General features: G+C 36.1%; 1 protein-coding gene across 2 annotated transcripts in view; it reads left to right on the forward strand.

Annotated features, from left to right (window-relative positions):
• STAG1 (stromal antigen 1) overlaps positions 1-14,212 on the forward strand; it is a 301,019-nt gene that overhangs the window by 63,342 nt on the left and 223,465 nt on the right. For both annotated transcript variants that reach the window (XM_011958167.1, XM_011958168.1), the window contains exon 4: positions 2,513-2,609. In XM_011958167.1, the coding sequence (XP_011813557.1) occupies positions 2,513-2,609 (97 nt within the window). The remainder of the gene's footprint in view (positions 1-2,512; positions 2,610-14,212) is intronic.

Raw genomic sequence — 14,212 nt, forward strand, 5'->3', positions numbered from 1 at the left:
CAAACTCCTGTGCTCACATCATATGCCTGCCTTGGTCTCCCAAAGTGCTGAGATTACAAGTGTGTGCCAACATGCTCGGACCAGAGTTTTAATATTTCTAATGCAGGTTCCTGTGCACCAGTCTTAGAATGTTTTGAGCTCTTCATATGTTACCGGTGGGAGTATAAGTTAGTACAATTACTTTGGGAATTAAAATTCTAGTCAGACTGCCTTTACGTTACTGGAGCCCTGTAAAAGTGAGGAAGTAACTTCTTCAGTTTTATGCCACACTTTGTTACCTAGGTTGCAAAGCATTTCTGCTTCAGTCCTGAGTCTAAAAGTTGCTCTTGATCTGCTCTATTCACTTCTAGTTTCACCATCATCCTGAGCTTACAGGACCTGACACGTTATTCAGCAGAGGTGAACCTTGCCCAGATACCATGGTATTATTTTCTTCTTGACCCTCTCTTACCACCATAATCTTCTTTCTAGTTTTCTCTTTACTTTAAAAACAAACCCCCCCAGACACTAATGTGATGAGACAGTGAAACAGTATTATGTATAGAAAGTCTTCTCTTTCACTTGGAGCAAGGGAAAGTGGTTCTCCTCAATGGAAGATCATTAAAGAAGGGATATACTCAATCAGAATGGGCTAAATTAAAAGAACTGACAATACCTAGTCTTGGGTGAGGATGTAGAGCACCTGAAAATCTCACATCTTGCTGGATTTCATACCTTGCTGGTGGAAGCGTGATTTATTACAACTTGTTTTGAGAAATTGTTTGGCATATCTACTAAGCCTTGATGTGTGTGTATAATGTGTGTTAACAAATCTGCTCTTGGGTCTGTAATACAGAAAAGAATGTTTATATTCATCAAAATGTGTGTACGTAACAGTTTTATTTGTGATAGCCCTAAACTGCAACTGCAGCTGAGTAATGTTGAGTACTCATATTCCTCAACAGTAAAATGTGTGATAGATTGCGGTATATTCATACAATGAAATAATACTCAGCAATACAAAAAAGGCATTACTAATACACATAACAATGCTGCTGAATCTTACTGATACAACTTTGTTTGAAAGAAATAAAAAACAAAAGATGATACCATTTATATGAGTTTCAGTATCATGTCAAACTAATCCATGGTAATATGCATCACTATAATAATTACCCTTTGTGCTGGGGATGGTTACTACTTGGAAGGCAACCTAAGGGAGCCTGTTTTAGTTCTGGAAATGTTTTCTATCTTTATCTTGGTCATGGTTACACAGGTGGGTTTATTTATAAAAATTAAGATATAACAAGATTAATGCATTTTACTGTATGTGAATATACCTTAGTACACAAAATTTTTTTTTTTTACAATCACATTTTTATACATTTCCTCTGATCCCTACCTCTGCCCAAGAAAATCTCAAGGAATCCTGCCCACTGGAATGCAAACTGGAATTACATTAAATTTGCCTTGTAAGTTGGCAAGACTCTCAAACTTTATTGATACAGCACTAAGTCTTTTTTTAAAATTCAGAATATGATACCTGTTGAAGTCTTTTTTTATATCCTGTAAGTTTTAATAATTTTCCTCATTAAAAGTTCTCTAAGATGTATTCTTAGGTATTTTTTGTTGTGAACAAGCTACTAATCCATTTATATTTTCTAGTTATTGCACTAAGTTATTTTGTATATTTATCTTGTCAGCTACCTTGTCAAATTTTCCTGTTATTAATCTCTTGAATCACTTTAATAGAGACTCCTGGATTTTCTTGTCATCTGTAGGAAAGGAGAATTGTCTTTACTCAAATTTTACTAACTTTTGCATTCACTAAAGACTTCAACCCTGTGTTAAATGGTTAGAGGGGCATCCTTGCCTTGTTCTTTAATTAGTTGAAATATCTTAAGTATTTCAACAACAAATATATTTTAGTCTTTTTATCCTTTGAGTAGATTTTCTTGAACCCTTATTTTCCTAGAAAGTTTTTTTTCTTTTTGGATTGGCTGCAGAATTTTATATACATTTTTGAGATCTAATTTGATAAATAGTTGTTTTAATTTTTCACTTTCTTGATAAATTCAGTTATTTCATTTCTTAATATTAAGCCATTCTTGTATTCTTGAAAAAAAATGCCTCTTATTATGTGCATTCTTTGTATGCACTACTCGTGCATTATGCTTTTTGATAACTCAGAAAGTTTGTGTCTATGTAGAAGTGAACTTAATTTTTATCATTTTCATAATATGGTTTGAATATTATCTATGCTTGCTTAATTATTGTACTTAATGGGATTGGTAAGGTCAGGTTTGTTTTGGATTCTATTGTAAACAAATCTTTGAAACCTAGTAAGTCACTTTTTATTGGCCTTTAAAAATGAGGCAGTCTCTATTTTATTAGGCTACAGAGAAATAATTTCAGGTAAGTAATTTTCTTGTTCAGATAGAAACACATACAAACACACAAACTTTTTTGAAAATTTATTTGCTATAATATCAATTTTTTTGAAGTTTTCATTTTTATATTTTTTTTTCCACAGTCCGTGGTGGATGACTGGATTGAATCATATAAACAAGACAGGGACATCGCACTTCTGGATTTAATCAACTTTTTTATCCAGTGTTCAGGATGTCGAGGTACAGAATGTTGAAATAAATGATGTACATTGAGCCTGTCAGTTCAGCAGTGTGACTTTTACTTCACCTGCCACTAGTCATACATAATTTACCCTAAAATAAAACATTATATGCTGATCTTTTTCTGATAGAGAATATTATTGGTAAGTTATTTAAGGATGTTCCATTTTCTTGTTCAGTTTTGCTCCTATAAAGTGTAACACATTTATATAGTTTTTGAAATGTTGGGAGGAAATCTAAATTCGTTTAGTAGTTTTATGAATTGATTTTTTAGATCATAGTCTTTTATAATTTTTACTCATATTATTTGTACATATGCTCCATATTAGGAAGTGTGCTGGTTGCTAGCATTCGTTCTTTTATATCCCTGCCAGTATTTGGTAGTCATTTTATAGTTAAGTTTAAATAATTTTCTTAAAGTAACACAAGTAGCAGAATCAGGTGTCTTAAGTTTGCAATTGTAAGGTGATTAAAGCAAAATTTTATTTTTATCATTTTAGGAGATAACTGCTAGATTTTTTTCTCCTCTAGATAAATCTTAACAGGTTAATTTGTATTACGGGGGGGAAATGGGTTGTTAAATCACCATTCTCTGCTTGTGAATACAGAAGGAATAGTAATCTTTTATTGAAATAACTGACCAAATTGATGTCTTGAAAGCTTGTTTATTTATATCCAAGTTATCACTTACCATATTGACATAAGTAGTTTATCAAATATTTACGGAGCACCAACCTTGTATGAGATACTCCACCAGGGTATACAGAAGTTATCAAGGCAGTCTCTGCCCCTAAAAAGTGTTAAAGTATGTGTAATTTTTAAAGGCATCTTCATTGTGAGGAACAAAGAGGGAAATACATTAATAGTTCAGCGAAGGGCTCAGTGCCATAAGTATAATAAAACTGGTTACTATTTAATGACTGTTCAATATGTGGCAAGCTGTGTGCTTTACATACATTAGCTCATTTAATCTTTGTTAACAGTCCCATCAGGCAGATGGGATCTTTATTTTGTAGATCAGCAAACTGAGATGAAAGGATTTAGGTAAATTTATTCCAGATCATACAGTTAGCAAGTGTGAAACTCAAGATTGAGAGTCAAGCCGTGTCACCTGGAGTGTATCTCCCCAACCATAAGACACTGTGGGAGTAACAAGAAAGAGCAAGGGATTCTGATGCAGCCTAGTCTGTGTGTCTCTGTGTATATGTGTGAATGTGGGGAGGTTGTAAAAAAGTATATCCTACAAAAAGCAAACTCTGAGGTGAGATTAAAGATGAGTAAAAGGAAGTTAGAAGGATGAGAAAGGCAAAAGGTAACATATTATGCAAAAAGACCTTAAGACAAGAAAGTATGGTTCAATCCCAAACATAGAGGATTCTGTGGCTGAATCGTAGAGCATGGAAATGGGTGAGGATTAGCAAGAGATTAGGCTATTATAAAGTAAGAGAGTTTGCTCATTTTACAGTCTTAAAGTAGGTGAGGCAAGCACTGATGATGTGCTTTGTATACATTTTCTCATATAGTCCTATTAACAGACCTGTTGGATTGGGTTTTAATTTGAAAGCAATTAATAGTGTTTAAAATTTTTCCTTTTGAAATTTGTTTTCGTGGTTCAAAATAAAAAAGTTTAAAAGTTGTATAATAAGAAGTCTTTGCCTTCCTGCCTTCCCATCCATCTATGCACATTTAACTGCTCTTAACTAGTTTGTTGAACTTGAATGTCCATTCTATCTAGTTTTCATACCTATAAGAGAGGAATGTATATTCTTTCCTTCTCCACCTCACCTGTCTTATACAAAAGGTAATGCTGTATAGAGACCTTTCTCCTTCATTTTTCTTTCTTCTTTTTTTTTTTTTTTTTTTTTTGAGACGGAGTCTTTCTGTTGCTCAGGCTGGAGTGCAGTGGCGTGATCTCGTCTCACTGCAAGCTCTGCCTCCTGGGTTCACGCCATTCTCCTGCCTCAGCCTCCTGAGTAGCTGGGACTACAGGCTCCTACCACCACTCCCGGCTAATTTTTTGTATTTTAGTAGAGATGGGGTTTCATCGTGTTAGCCAGGATGGTCTCGATCTCCTGACCTTGTGATCTGCCCATCTCAGTCTCCCAAAGTGCGGGATTATAGGTGTGAGCCACCGCTCCCGGCCTCTCCTTCATTTTTAAAAACACAGGCTCATTGCATTCCTTTGTGTATATGTACAATAATTTATTTAACTAGGCTTCTATTAAAAGACCATTGTGTTATTTGTAGTCTTTTGCTGTTACAGAGAATGCTTACTGTAATGAGTAATTTTATGTATACCTTATTTGGTCTTTATGAAAGAATGTCTGTAGGTAAATGTATTTGTTATATTAGATACTGCCAAATCGTCAGCTATAGGAATTGTATTCTTCTATACTCTCATCAGTGATACATTAAAATGTCTGCTTTTTCTTAGCCTTTTCAACAAAGTGTATTTATCAAGTTTTTGGATTAGTCTTCAGAATGATTTGAAGATACTATTCCAGTCTGATTTTAAAAGTGCTTTGAAGTTCACGTAATATACAAGTAAGCATTTTAAAGTGTACCAATTCAGTAGCATTTAGAGCATTCATAAATGTGCAGCTGCCCTACATTGGGTTGCTGTAACAAGACCATAGACTGGATGGCTTACAAATAATAGAAACTTACTTCTCACAAGTCTGGAGGCTGGAAGTCTGAGATCAGGGTCTCAGTATCATCTGGTTCTGGTGGGGCCCTCTTCTACATTGCAGAATACTAACTTCTAGTTGTACCCTCCCATGGCAAAAAAGAGGGTTGAGAGCGTTTTCTGGGGTCCCCTTTATAACGGCACTTATCTCATTCATGAGGGTCCCACTCTCATCACCTAATTGCATACGAAAGGTCCCACCTTCTAATACCATCACTTTGGGGGTTAGGATTTTCATATAGGAATTTTTGGAGGACACAGCATTCAGTCCATTGTAGCAGTTGCCACCTCTGTCTTTTCTCAAAACTTTAAAAATCTCCCCAGGAAAATACCCTATACCTGTTAGGTAATGATTATTTGTTCTTTTCTACCCCATCCCTTGGCAATCATGAGTCTACTTTCTGTCCCTGAGGATTTGCCAGTTCTGGTCATTTTATATAAAAGGAACCACACAATATGTCACCTTCTCTGTGTGACTTCTTTCACTTAACATATGTTTTTGAGGTTCATTTAAGTTGTAGCATGTATCAGTGGTTCATTCCGTTTAGGGCTGAACAATAATCCTTCGTGTGTATATATCACTATTTGTTTATCCATTCGCCTGTTGAAGGACATTTGAGTTGTTTCACTATTGTGAATATGGCAACTTTGAACATTTGTGAACAAATATTTGTTTGAGTACCGTTTTTGAGTCTTTGAGGTGTAAATTCTTAGGACTAGAATTGCTAGGTCGTATAATAATTCTGTTTAAACTTTTTGAGGAACCACCAAACTGTTTTTCACAGTGGCTGCATCATCTTCTATTCCCACCAAAAATGTATGAGGATTCCTATTTTTCTACATCCTCAACAACACTTGTTATTTTGTAGTTTTAAAAATTATAGCGATCCTACTGGGTATAAAGTGGTGTCTAACTGTGGTTTTAATTTGTGTGCACTTAATGCCTAATGATCTTGAACTTCTTTTCATGTGCTTGTTGGACATGTCTGAATTTTCTTTGAAGAAATATACGTTCAAGTCCTTTGCTCATTTTAAAATTAGATTATGTGTCTTTTTGTTGATGAGTTGTATATATTGTGGATACCAAACCTTTATCAAGTATATAACTTCAGCTATTTTTGCCCACTCTCTAGGTTGTCTTTTTAACTTTCTTAATGATGATCTTTGGTGCACAATAGGTTTATATTTTATTAAGTCTGACCTCCCTCCCTCCCTCTCCTTCCTTCCTCCCTCTCCTTCCTTCCTTCCTTCCTCCCTTCCTTCTTCCCTGCCTCCCTCCCTCCCCCTTCCTTCCTTCTTTGTCCCTCCCTCCCTCTCTCCCTCCCTCCCTCCTTCCCTCTCTCCCTCTCCGCCTGCTCCTCCCTCCCCTCCCCCCCCATACATGTGTCAAATTTAAGGATCCATTGCCAAATTCAAGGTCATGAAGATTTACCTCTATGTTTGCTTCTAATGGTTATTTCTCACAAGTCTGGAGGCTGGATTGTATATTTTATATTTAGGCTGTTAATCCATGGTTAATTTTTGTGTATGGGATGGTTTTAATTTGTATTTCTCTGATGAACGAGGGTTGAGAACCATTACTGTTTTTTCTTTGAATTCTCTGTTCCTATCCTTTGCCCATTTATCTTTTGACTGCCTTTATAGTTCCTGAAAAGACATTTTACAAAATGGATCTTAAAACATTTTTGTTAAAGGGGCATAGATGCATATTATCTTAATATGATTTACAAAGGAAGCACACTGTCTTTTATGTCAGTAGAATATAATAAAAATCCTGATATAGACCTAAGTACCTATGAGACATTGGTAAACCTATCTTAGAACATATGAAAAGAAAACATTTTTTACTTATTACAAAAGGAATTTACTAATTAAAACTATACTTAGTTACTATTTATTTTTACCTATCAGATTGGCACAAGTGTAAAATCATAAGAACATTCTGTTGTTCAGGCTGTGGCGGGAGAAAGCAGACACTGTTACATTGTTGTTTAGAATACAAATTGATAAACTTTTGTAAAGGTATCCAGGAATATCTACCAAATCCATATTTTTATGTTTTATCTGTTGACTCAACCATCCTACTTCTGGGATTTTACCTTGAATATATGCCTTCAGCAGTAAGAAACTAGGTACACAAAATTAATGCAATATTATTTGTTATTGGAATATATTGGAAACAATCCAAATGTTCATATATAAGACAGTGATTGAATGAACTGTAGTATAGCCACATGTTGGAGTTTTGTGCTGCTGTAAAAAAGAATGAGGAAGATGTCTGTGAATGGATGTAGAGATTTTCCCTGTATTTTTTTTTTTTTTTTTTGAGACAAAGTCTTGTTCTGTCACCCAGGCTGCAGTGCGGTGGCGTGATCTCGGCTCACTGCAACCTCCGCCTCCCGAGTTCAAGCAAATCTCCTGCCTCAGCCTCCTGAGTAGCTGGGATTACAGGCACGTGCCACCATGCCCAGCTAATGTTTTTTGTATTTTTAGTAGAGATGGGGTTTCACCGTGTTGGTCAGGCTGGTCTTGAACTCCTGACCTCATGATCCACCTGCCTTGGCCTCCTAAAGTGTTGGGATTACAGGCGTGAGCCACCGCGCCCGGCCAAAATACAAAGTGCAGAATAATATCTAAAGTATGCAACTTTCTTTTTTTTTTTTTTTTTTGGTAAGAAAAAGGGAAAACAATGGTTCATTTCACCAAAAAGAAGTACAGGAAAGATAAACCTGACAATAATGAGATTGGTTACCTAAAGAGCGAGAGAGAGAGAGTGTGTGTGTGTGTGTGTGTGTGTGTGTGTGTGTGTGTGTGTGTGTGTGTTGGAAAGTTTAGAGGGAATTAAAGTGAGGGAATGATACTGAATTTGAATATTATTTTACAGTTTTTGAATAGTCCTGACTTTTGGAGCTATCTTAATACTTCAAATCCTCAAGAAAACAAAATCAGCAAAGATGGAGGGAGAATATCCTGAAAATGAATACAAACAGAACAAATAACCTTTACACCGTAATAACAACCACACTGAAAGATGTAAAATTACTAACCAAAGTAACTTCGGAACTCAGTAAGTGGGCTATGAAACTAGTTGGGTCAGAGAAAAGTTTGATGAAGAGTACAATATTTACCCAGTCTCAAAATGTCTCCTTTCAAGGTATCTACTATTTACAGGGTAAAATAGAAACTTTGCAGTGTAGAAACTTGATAGATATCACCCTAACAAATGATAAAAGCAAACATTGCAAGTTTTGCAAGTTACAGAGCTAATTGCTATTATGTGCTTTCTGATATGCCCTTAGAAGAACTCAACATCACTTCTGTAGTATTCTTGCCAGAAGTGCATAGTCTGAATCTACTCATGAAGAAACGTAAGACAAGCTCAAATTGAGTTATATTCTTCAAAATAACTGTCCTGTACTCTGCAAAAAAGTCAGTGTCATGAAATAGTCCGAAATGCTGGGCATGGTGACTCACACCTGTAATCCCAGGACTTTGTGAGACTGAGGCAGACAGATCAACTGAGGCCAGGAGTTCGAGACCACTCTGGCCAACGTGGTGAAACCCTGTCTATACTAAGAATACAAAAATTAGCCGGGCATGGTGATAGGCACCTGCAATCCCAGCTACTTGGGAGACTGAGGCAGGAGAATCACTTGAACCCAGGAGACAGAGGTTGCAGTGAGGCAAGATCACACCATTGCACTCCTGCCTGGGCAACAGGAGCAAAACTCTGTCTCAAAAAGAGAAAAAAAGGAAAGAAATGACTCAAACTGTTCTAGCTTAAAGTAGAGTAAAGAAACATGACAGGTGGCTGCAGTGCATGATCTTAGAATTTCTTTGGGGCAGATTACCTGAGGTCAGGAGTTCAAGACCAGCCCGGCCAACATGGTGAAACCCCATCTCTACTAAAAATACAAAGATTAGCCGGGTGTGGTGGTGGGCGCCTGTAATCCCAGCTACTTGGGAGGCTGAGGCTGGAGAACCGCTTGAGCCCAGGAGGCGGAGGGTGCACCATTGCACTCCAGCCTGGGCAACAGGAGCGAAACTCCATGTGGGAAAAAAAAAAAAAAATGACTCAAAAACTATTTAAAGTAGACTGAAGAAACATGATAGGTGGCTGCAGTGTGTGATCCTAGAATTTCTTTTGGCATAAAGGACGTTGTTGAGACACGTGTGAAGTCTTATGTGGATTAGATTATGTGGATTAATCTTATGTGGATTAGATTATGATCTTATGTGGATTAGATATTAGATCTTATGTGGATTAGATTATGTGGATCTTATGTGGATTAAATCTTATGTGGATTAGACCATATATAGTATCGATTGTTAATCTTACGCTTTGGGACATTGTAGTATACTATGGTTGTATAATAGGTTTATTTGGGGGAAATACACACTGAAATAAATATTAAAGAGTAAAGGAATATCATGTCTGTAGCTAAACACTTATTCAGAACAAATTCATGTGTATATGAAGAGTGAAAGAAGGATAAAACAGATGTAAAACGTTTACATCTGAAGAATTTGGATGGAAGGTATTCAGAAGTTCTTTGTACTTTGCTGTCTTTTCTGTAAATCTAAAATTATGTCAGAGTACAAAAATAAAAAGAAAATGTTTTAACCCCAAAGTCAGCGTCATCCTCAAGGGAAACCAGTAGTCATTGTCACTGTCAAAGAAGGCAAGGATACCCAGCCTCACAACTCTTATTTAGCATTATATTGGATATATAAGCTAACACATTTAGACTATAAAAATAAGTAATTATAATCATTGTTTTTAAAATGATCTTATTCAAAATAATATTGCATGTTTAGGAAACTCAGGAGAATCAGTTTGCAAAACTAAAGCAATAAAATAATTCCATAATATATTGAGATACAGAATTTATAGAGAAAAATTACTATCTTACAGCCAGTTAGAAGATTTAAAGACGCCCTTTTGAAGACAAAAGTGAGGGGAAAAATTCTTTCAGATTTACATTTCACTGTGATAGTGTAAACCAGGATAAATTTCCAGTGTATCAAGAGTTTTAAGGGCAAAAACAAACAACAAATACAAAGAAAAATAATAAAAGCACTCAATAAAAACTAAGAATTCCTTTATAACCATGGAGTGGGGAAGACCTTTTTATTAACGGACTCACAATTAACTGACTCAGAATCTATAAGTTAGCAAAGATTCATAAATTACATAAGAAAACAAAAAGTTTATAAGATGGAGACACATTATAGGGAAAGTCAAACGACAAGGGACAAATGGGGGAAATTTTTTTTTTATTACAAAGGCTGATATCTCTAATATATGTTGAGATAAGACTTGAGTTTTATAAGTACTCCATGTCTTGCACATTAATATCCAAAATCTAGATTGGCATTTTACTGTGTGAGCCCATTTTCTCCTAAAGCTGCATAAGAACCAAGGACCAAAAGAGTGTTTTAAAAATTGACCTAAAGTGGGAAGAGAGCAAGGAAAGGGAGGAAAAAAAACAATCACAATTCGCCCCCTGTCCCCACCCAAGTTCCCAGCTAGAGGTGATGTCACCAACAATGACAAAACAAAGTGGAACATCTTTTCATGAGTGAATAGTGTGAACAGCTCATCCATTATTGGCTCCAGTATCCCTATTATCACTATTTCCTGATCTTGGCTCTTGAGCCAAGCCCTAAGGTGCGGTATTGGTTTTCTAATTTAGCTATCTTAAGTTGCATTAGCACCCATAGTTGTTTCTCTAACTCTGCTGAAATGTCTGTAGTCTATTCATTTGAACCAGCTAGAGTGAATCCTGTTTGCCATTGGAAACCTCAGAATAGGCTGACTAACTCAATGTGTAGTAGTAATAGATATATTCAGTATCAATGAAGTGGGAAAAATGCAAGGGTAAAGTTGATTTAGACACTGTTGACTTAGAGTTGCATTCTAAAGCTATATAAATTCGTAAGTGTTTATTGGAATAAGTTACGAGAGAACTGAGAATTAACACAATTATAGGATGTATTCAGGGAATTATGCATGGCAAAATGAAGATAAGTTGTCCATATATTCAAAGTATTACCATTGTTAAATATACCTTGTTGATACAGGTATATATTTACTTTGGTATGTATTTAAACATAACTAATTTCAGAAATATATGTCTGGTTATTGATAAGTAGTTTTCATTGACAGTTGTGCTTGTTTTTAGTAAGAGTTGTTGATCAAACTTGAAAGTTGATAGTTAAAAGCAACCTTCTTTCTTAGTTGAATGTAACAAGTTATGTTTCTGTTTTGCTCTACTTGTGCCTAACAGAGAAGTTCCAGATGCCTCAGAGCTTTCTAGGAGTGCAGAATTGCCAGAGAATTAATCACCTAGGAGCACTTAATCTAAGAGTTTCCTGAACTTAACCCAGTTCACTGACTAATTAGGGTCTCGGTGATTTTTTCATGGCACCTGTAAGCCAGAAGAAATACCTACCAGTTCCTTTCAGGAAGTTGTTATGTCCAAACTATTTATTTAGGTCCTCACAATTTAGTAGGTGTTTAGAAAAATGATATACATAATTGACAAAAATTGTATTCATTTCTCAAATAACGGCAGTTACTTACTTGTGTACAGGTGTGTTGAGCATTGTATAGCTTCTCAAATTTTGAAATTATCTTAATTTCCTGTTGTATATTGGTTTTCTGGTAGCCCTTGTTGAAACTCAGCCTCTCAAAGATAGGGCATTATCAACAGGGAATAAGGGACCAGATGTTGAGATTGTAAGTTACCTCATGCTAATAGTTCCTATGGTACTTGACAAATATCAAATACGGTATTGTTTTCCTTTGAATATTTAAAATATCCACATTGCCCATATCATTTTGCATAAGTCCCTCGGGACATCTCAGTGCATAGCTGGGGCACCATGGCTTTAACAAGTGACTGAACGGGAGTTAGTGTATAAATACTCCAATTCCTTTGCGCATCAGTGGAATCGTTTTGAAGTACATGGCCTACTCTGACTCGCAGTTTCTCAAGAAGCTTAATTGGGCTCCAGTTACCTACAATTGTAATTGACTAGATAACACACTCTTTATTGTCTTTTTATTATTGTTATTGTTGTTATTTTTCTTGTTTCATTTCTCTGCTGCATTACTGGTATTTTATGGGTTGTCCTTCGAAATAAATTACTTACAATGACATCCTTGTTTTAGTATCTGCGTCTGGGGGATAGAAACTAACAAGTGCTTATGTGGCTTTATTATATATTAATCAGTATTCTCTTTAACAATCTATTTTAATGAATTATGTCTTATCTCCTCACCTGTACAGTGTGTGTGTGTGTGTGTGTGTGTATAGATAGAGAGTTCAATGTTACCTTTCCTAAATCCTTTTACATTGTGACATCTTATATATACAGAACACTGCATATATAGTGCCTTTGGCCTCTACCTGTTAGATGTCAGTAGCACATTTCTTTCCCCCTCTCCTCTAGTTGTAACAAGCAAAAATGTCTGCAAAAGTTTCCCAATGTTCAATTTTGGAAAACAAAATTGCCCCATGTTGAGAACTGCTATAAAGTATACCTTATATGAATATACCACTTTATTTATACTTCCCATTCTTGAAGGAAGTTTTTGGGTAATGTAGACAGTGTTATTAAAAGCTATCTTTTGCACATATTAATTTGATATTCATGCACAGGATGCTCTAGTTTGTGTACTGAGGGGTAGAATTGCTGGGTTATAAAATATGCAACTTTGTATAGTTGCATATTGTATAGTCGTGGTGTGTTTGTATAGTTGTAACTTTTCATGCTTTAGTCAAGTGATGTCACAGAATTCTGATGGCCTCACATATTTTGCTCATAGATAGTATTACCAGTATTTTTAGTTTTATCTTGTTGAGTGGGATTACCAGTATCACATTGTGGTTTTAATTTATATTCCTTTGATTACTATTGAGGTGGACTACTTTTTCACATAACAGTTAACCATAGAATTTTCTCGTGCATGAACTGCGTAAAGTCTTCTGCAAATTACTGTATTGGGATGTTCGTTTTTTTCGTTTATTGTTTTGTAAGATTTTTATTTTATCTTATTTGAGACATGAGTTTTACTGTTTCTCAGGCTGGAGTGCAGTGGCGCAATCTCGGCTCTTTGCAACCTCCACTTCCCAGATTGAAGCGATTCTCCTGTTGCAGCCCCCCAAGTAGCTGGGATTACAGGCATGTGCCACCACTCCTGGCTAATTTTTGTATTTTTAATGGAGACGGGTTTTCTCTATGTTGACCAGGCTGGTCTCAAACTCCTGACCTCAGGTGACCTTCCCACCTTGGGCTCCCAAAGTGATGGGATTACAGGCATGAGCCACTGCACCTGGACAGGATTTTTTAAAAAGTGTTAATACTAATCTCCTCTGTTATCATATGTATTGGAACTTTCTTCTTCCATTTTGCAGTCTGCTTTTTCCCTTTTCTTTTGATACATTATCCCTTGAAGGCAGGGATTTTTGTCTTTGTTCTCTTTGTATCTCTAGCACCTATAAATATTTATTGAAAGAATGAATGAACATGAGTTTTTAAGTCTAACCAAATTTATTAGTCTTCTCTTTTATGGGCTTTTTGTGTCATATTTAAGAAATTATTGATCAGACCCTGTGGCTCATGCCTGCAATAATAGCACTTTGGGAGGCCAAGGCGGGCAGATTACTTGAGGTCAAGTGGTTCAAGACTGGCCTTGCCAACATGGTGAAACACCATTTCTACTAAAAGTACAAAAAGTAATCGGGCGTGGTGGTGGGCATCTATAATCCCGGCTACTCAGGAGTCTGAGGCAGGAGAATCGCTTGAACCTGGGAGGTGGAGGTTGCAGTGAGCTGAACTGGCACCACTGCACCCCAGTCTGGGCAACAGAGAGTGACTCTGTCTCAAGAAAATACAAATAAAAATAAAA

The sequence above is a fragment of the Colobus angolensis genome, unplaced genomic scaffold, assembly GCF_000951035.1.
Source record: "Colobus angolensis palliatus isolate OR3802 unplaced genomic scaffold, Cang.pa_1.0 Scaffold46, whole genome shotgun sequence".
In the NCBI taxonomy this organism is placed as follows: domain Eukaryota; kingdom Metazoa; phylum Chordata; class Mammalia; order Primates; family Cercopithecidae; genus Colobus; species Colobus angolensis.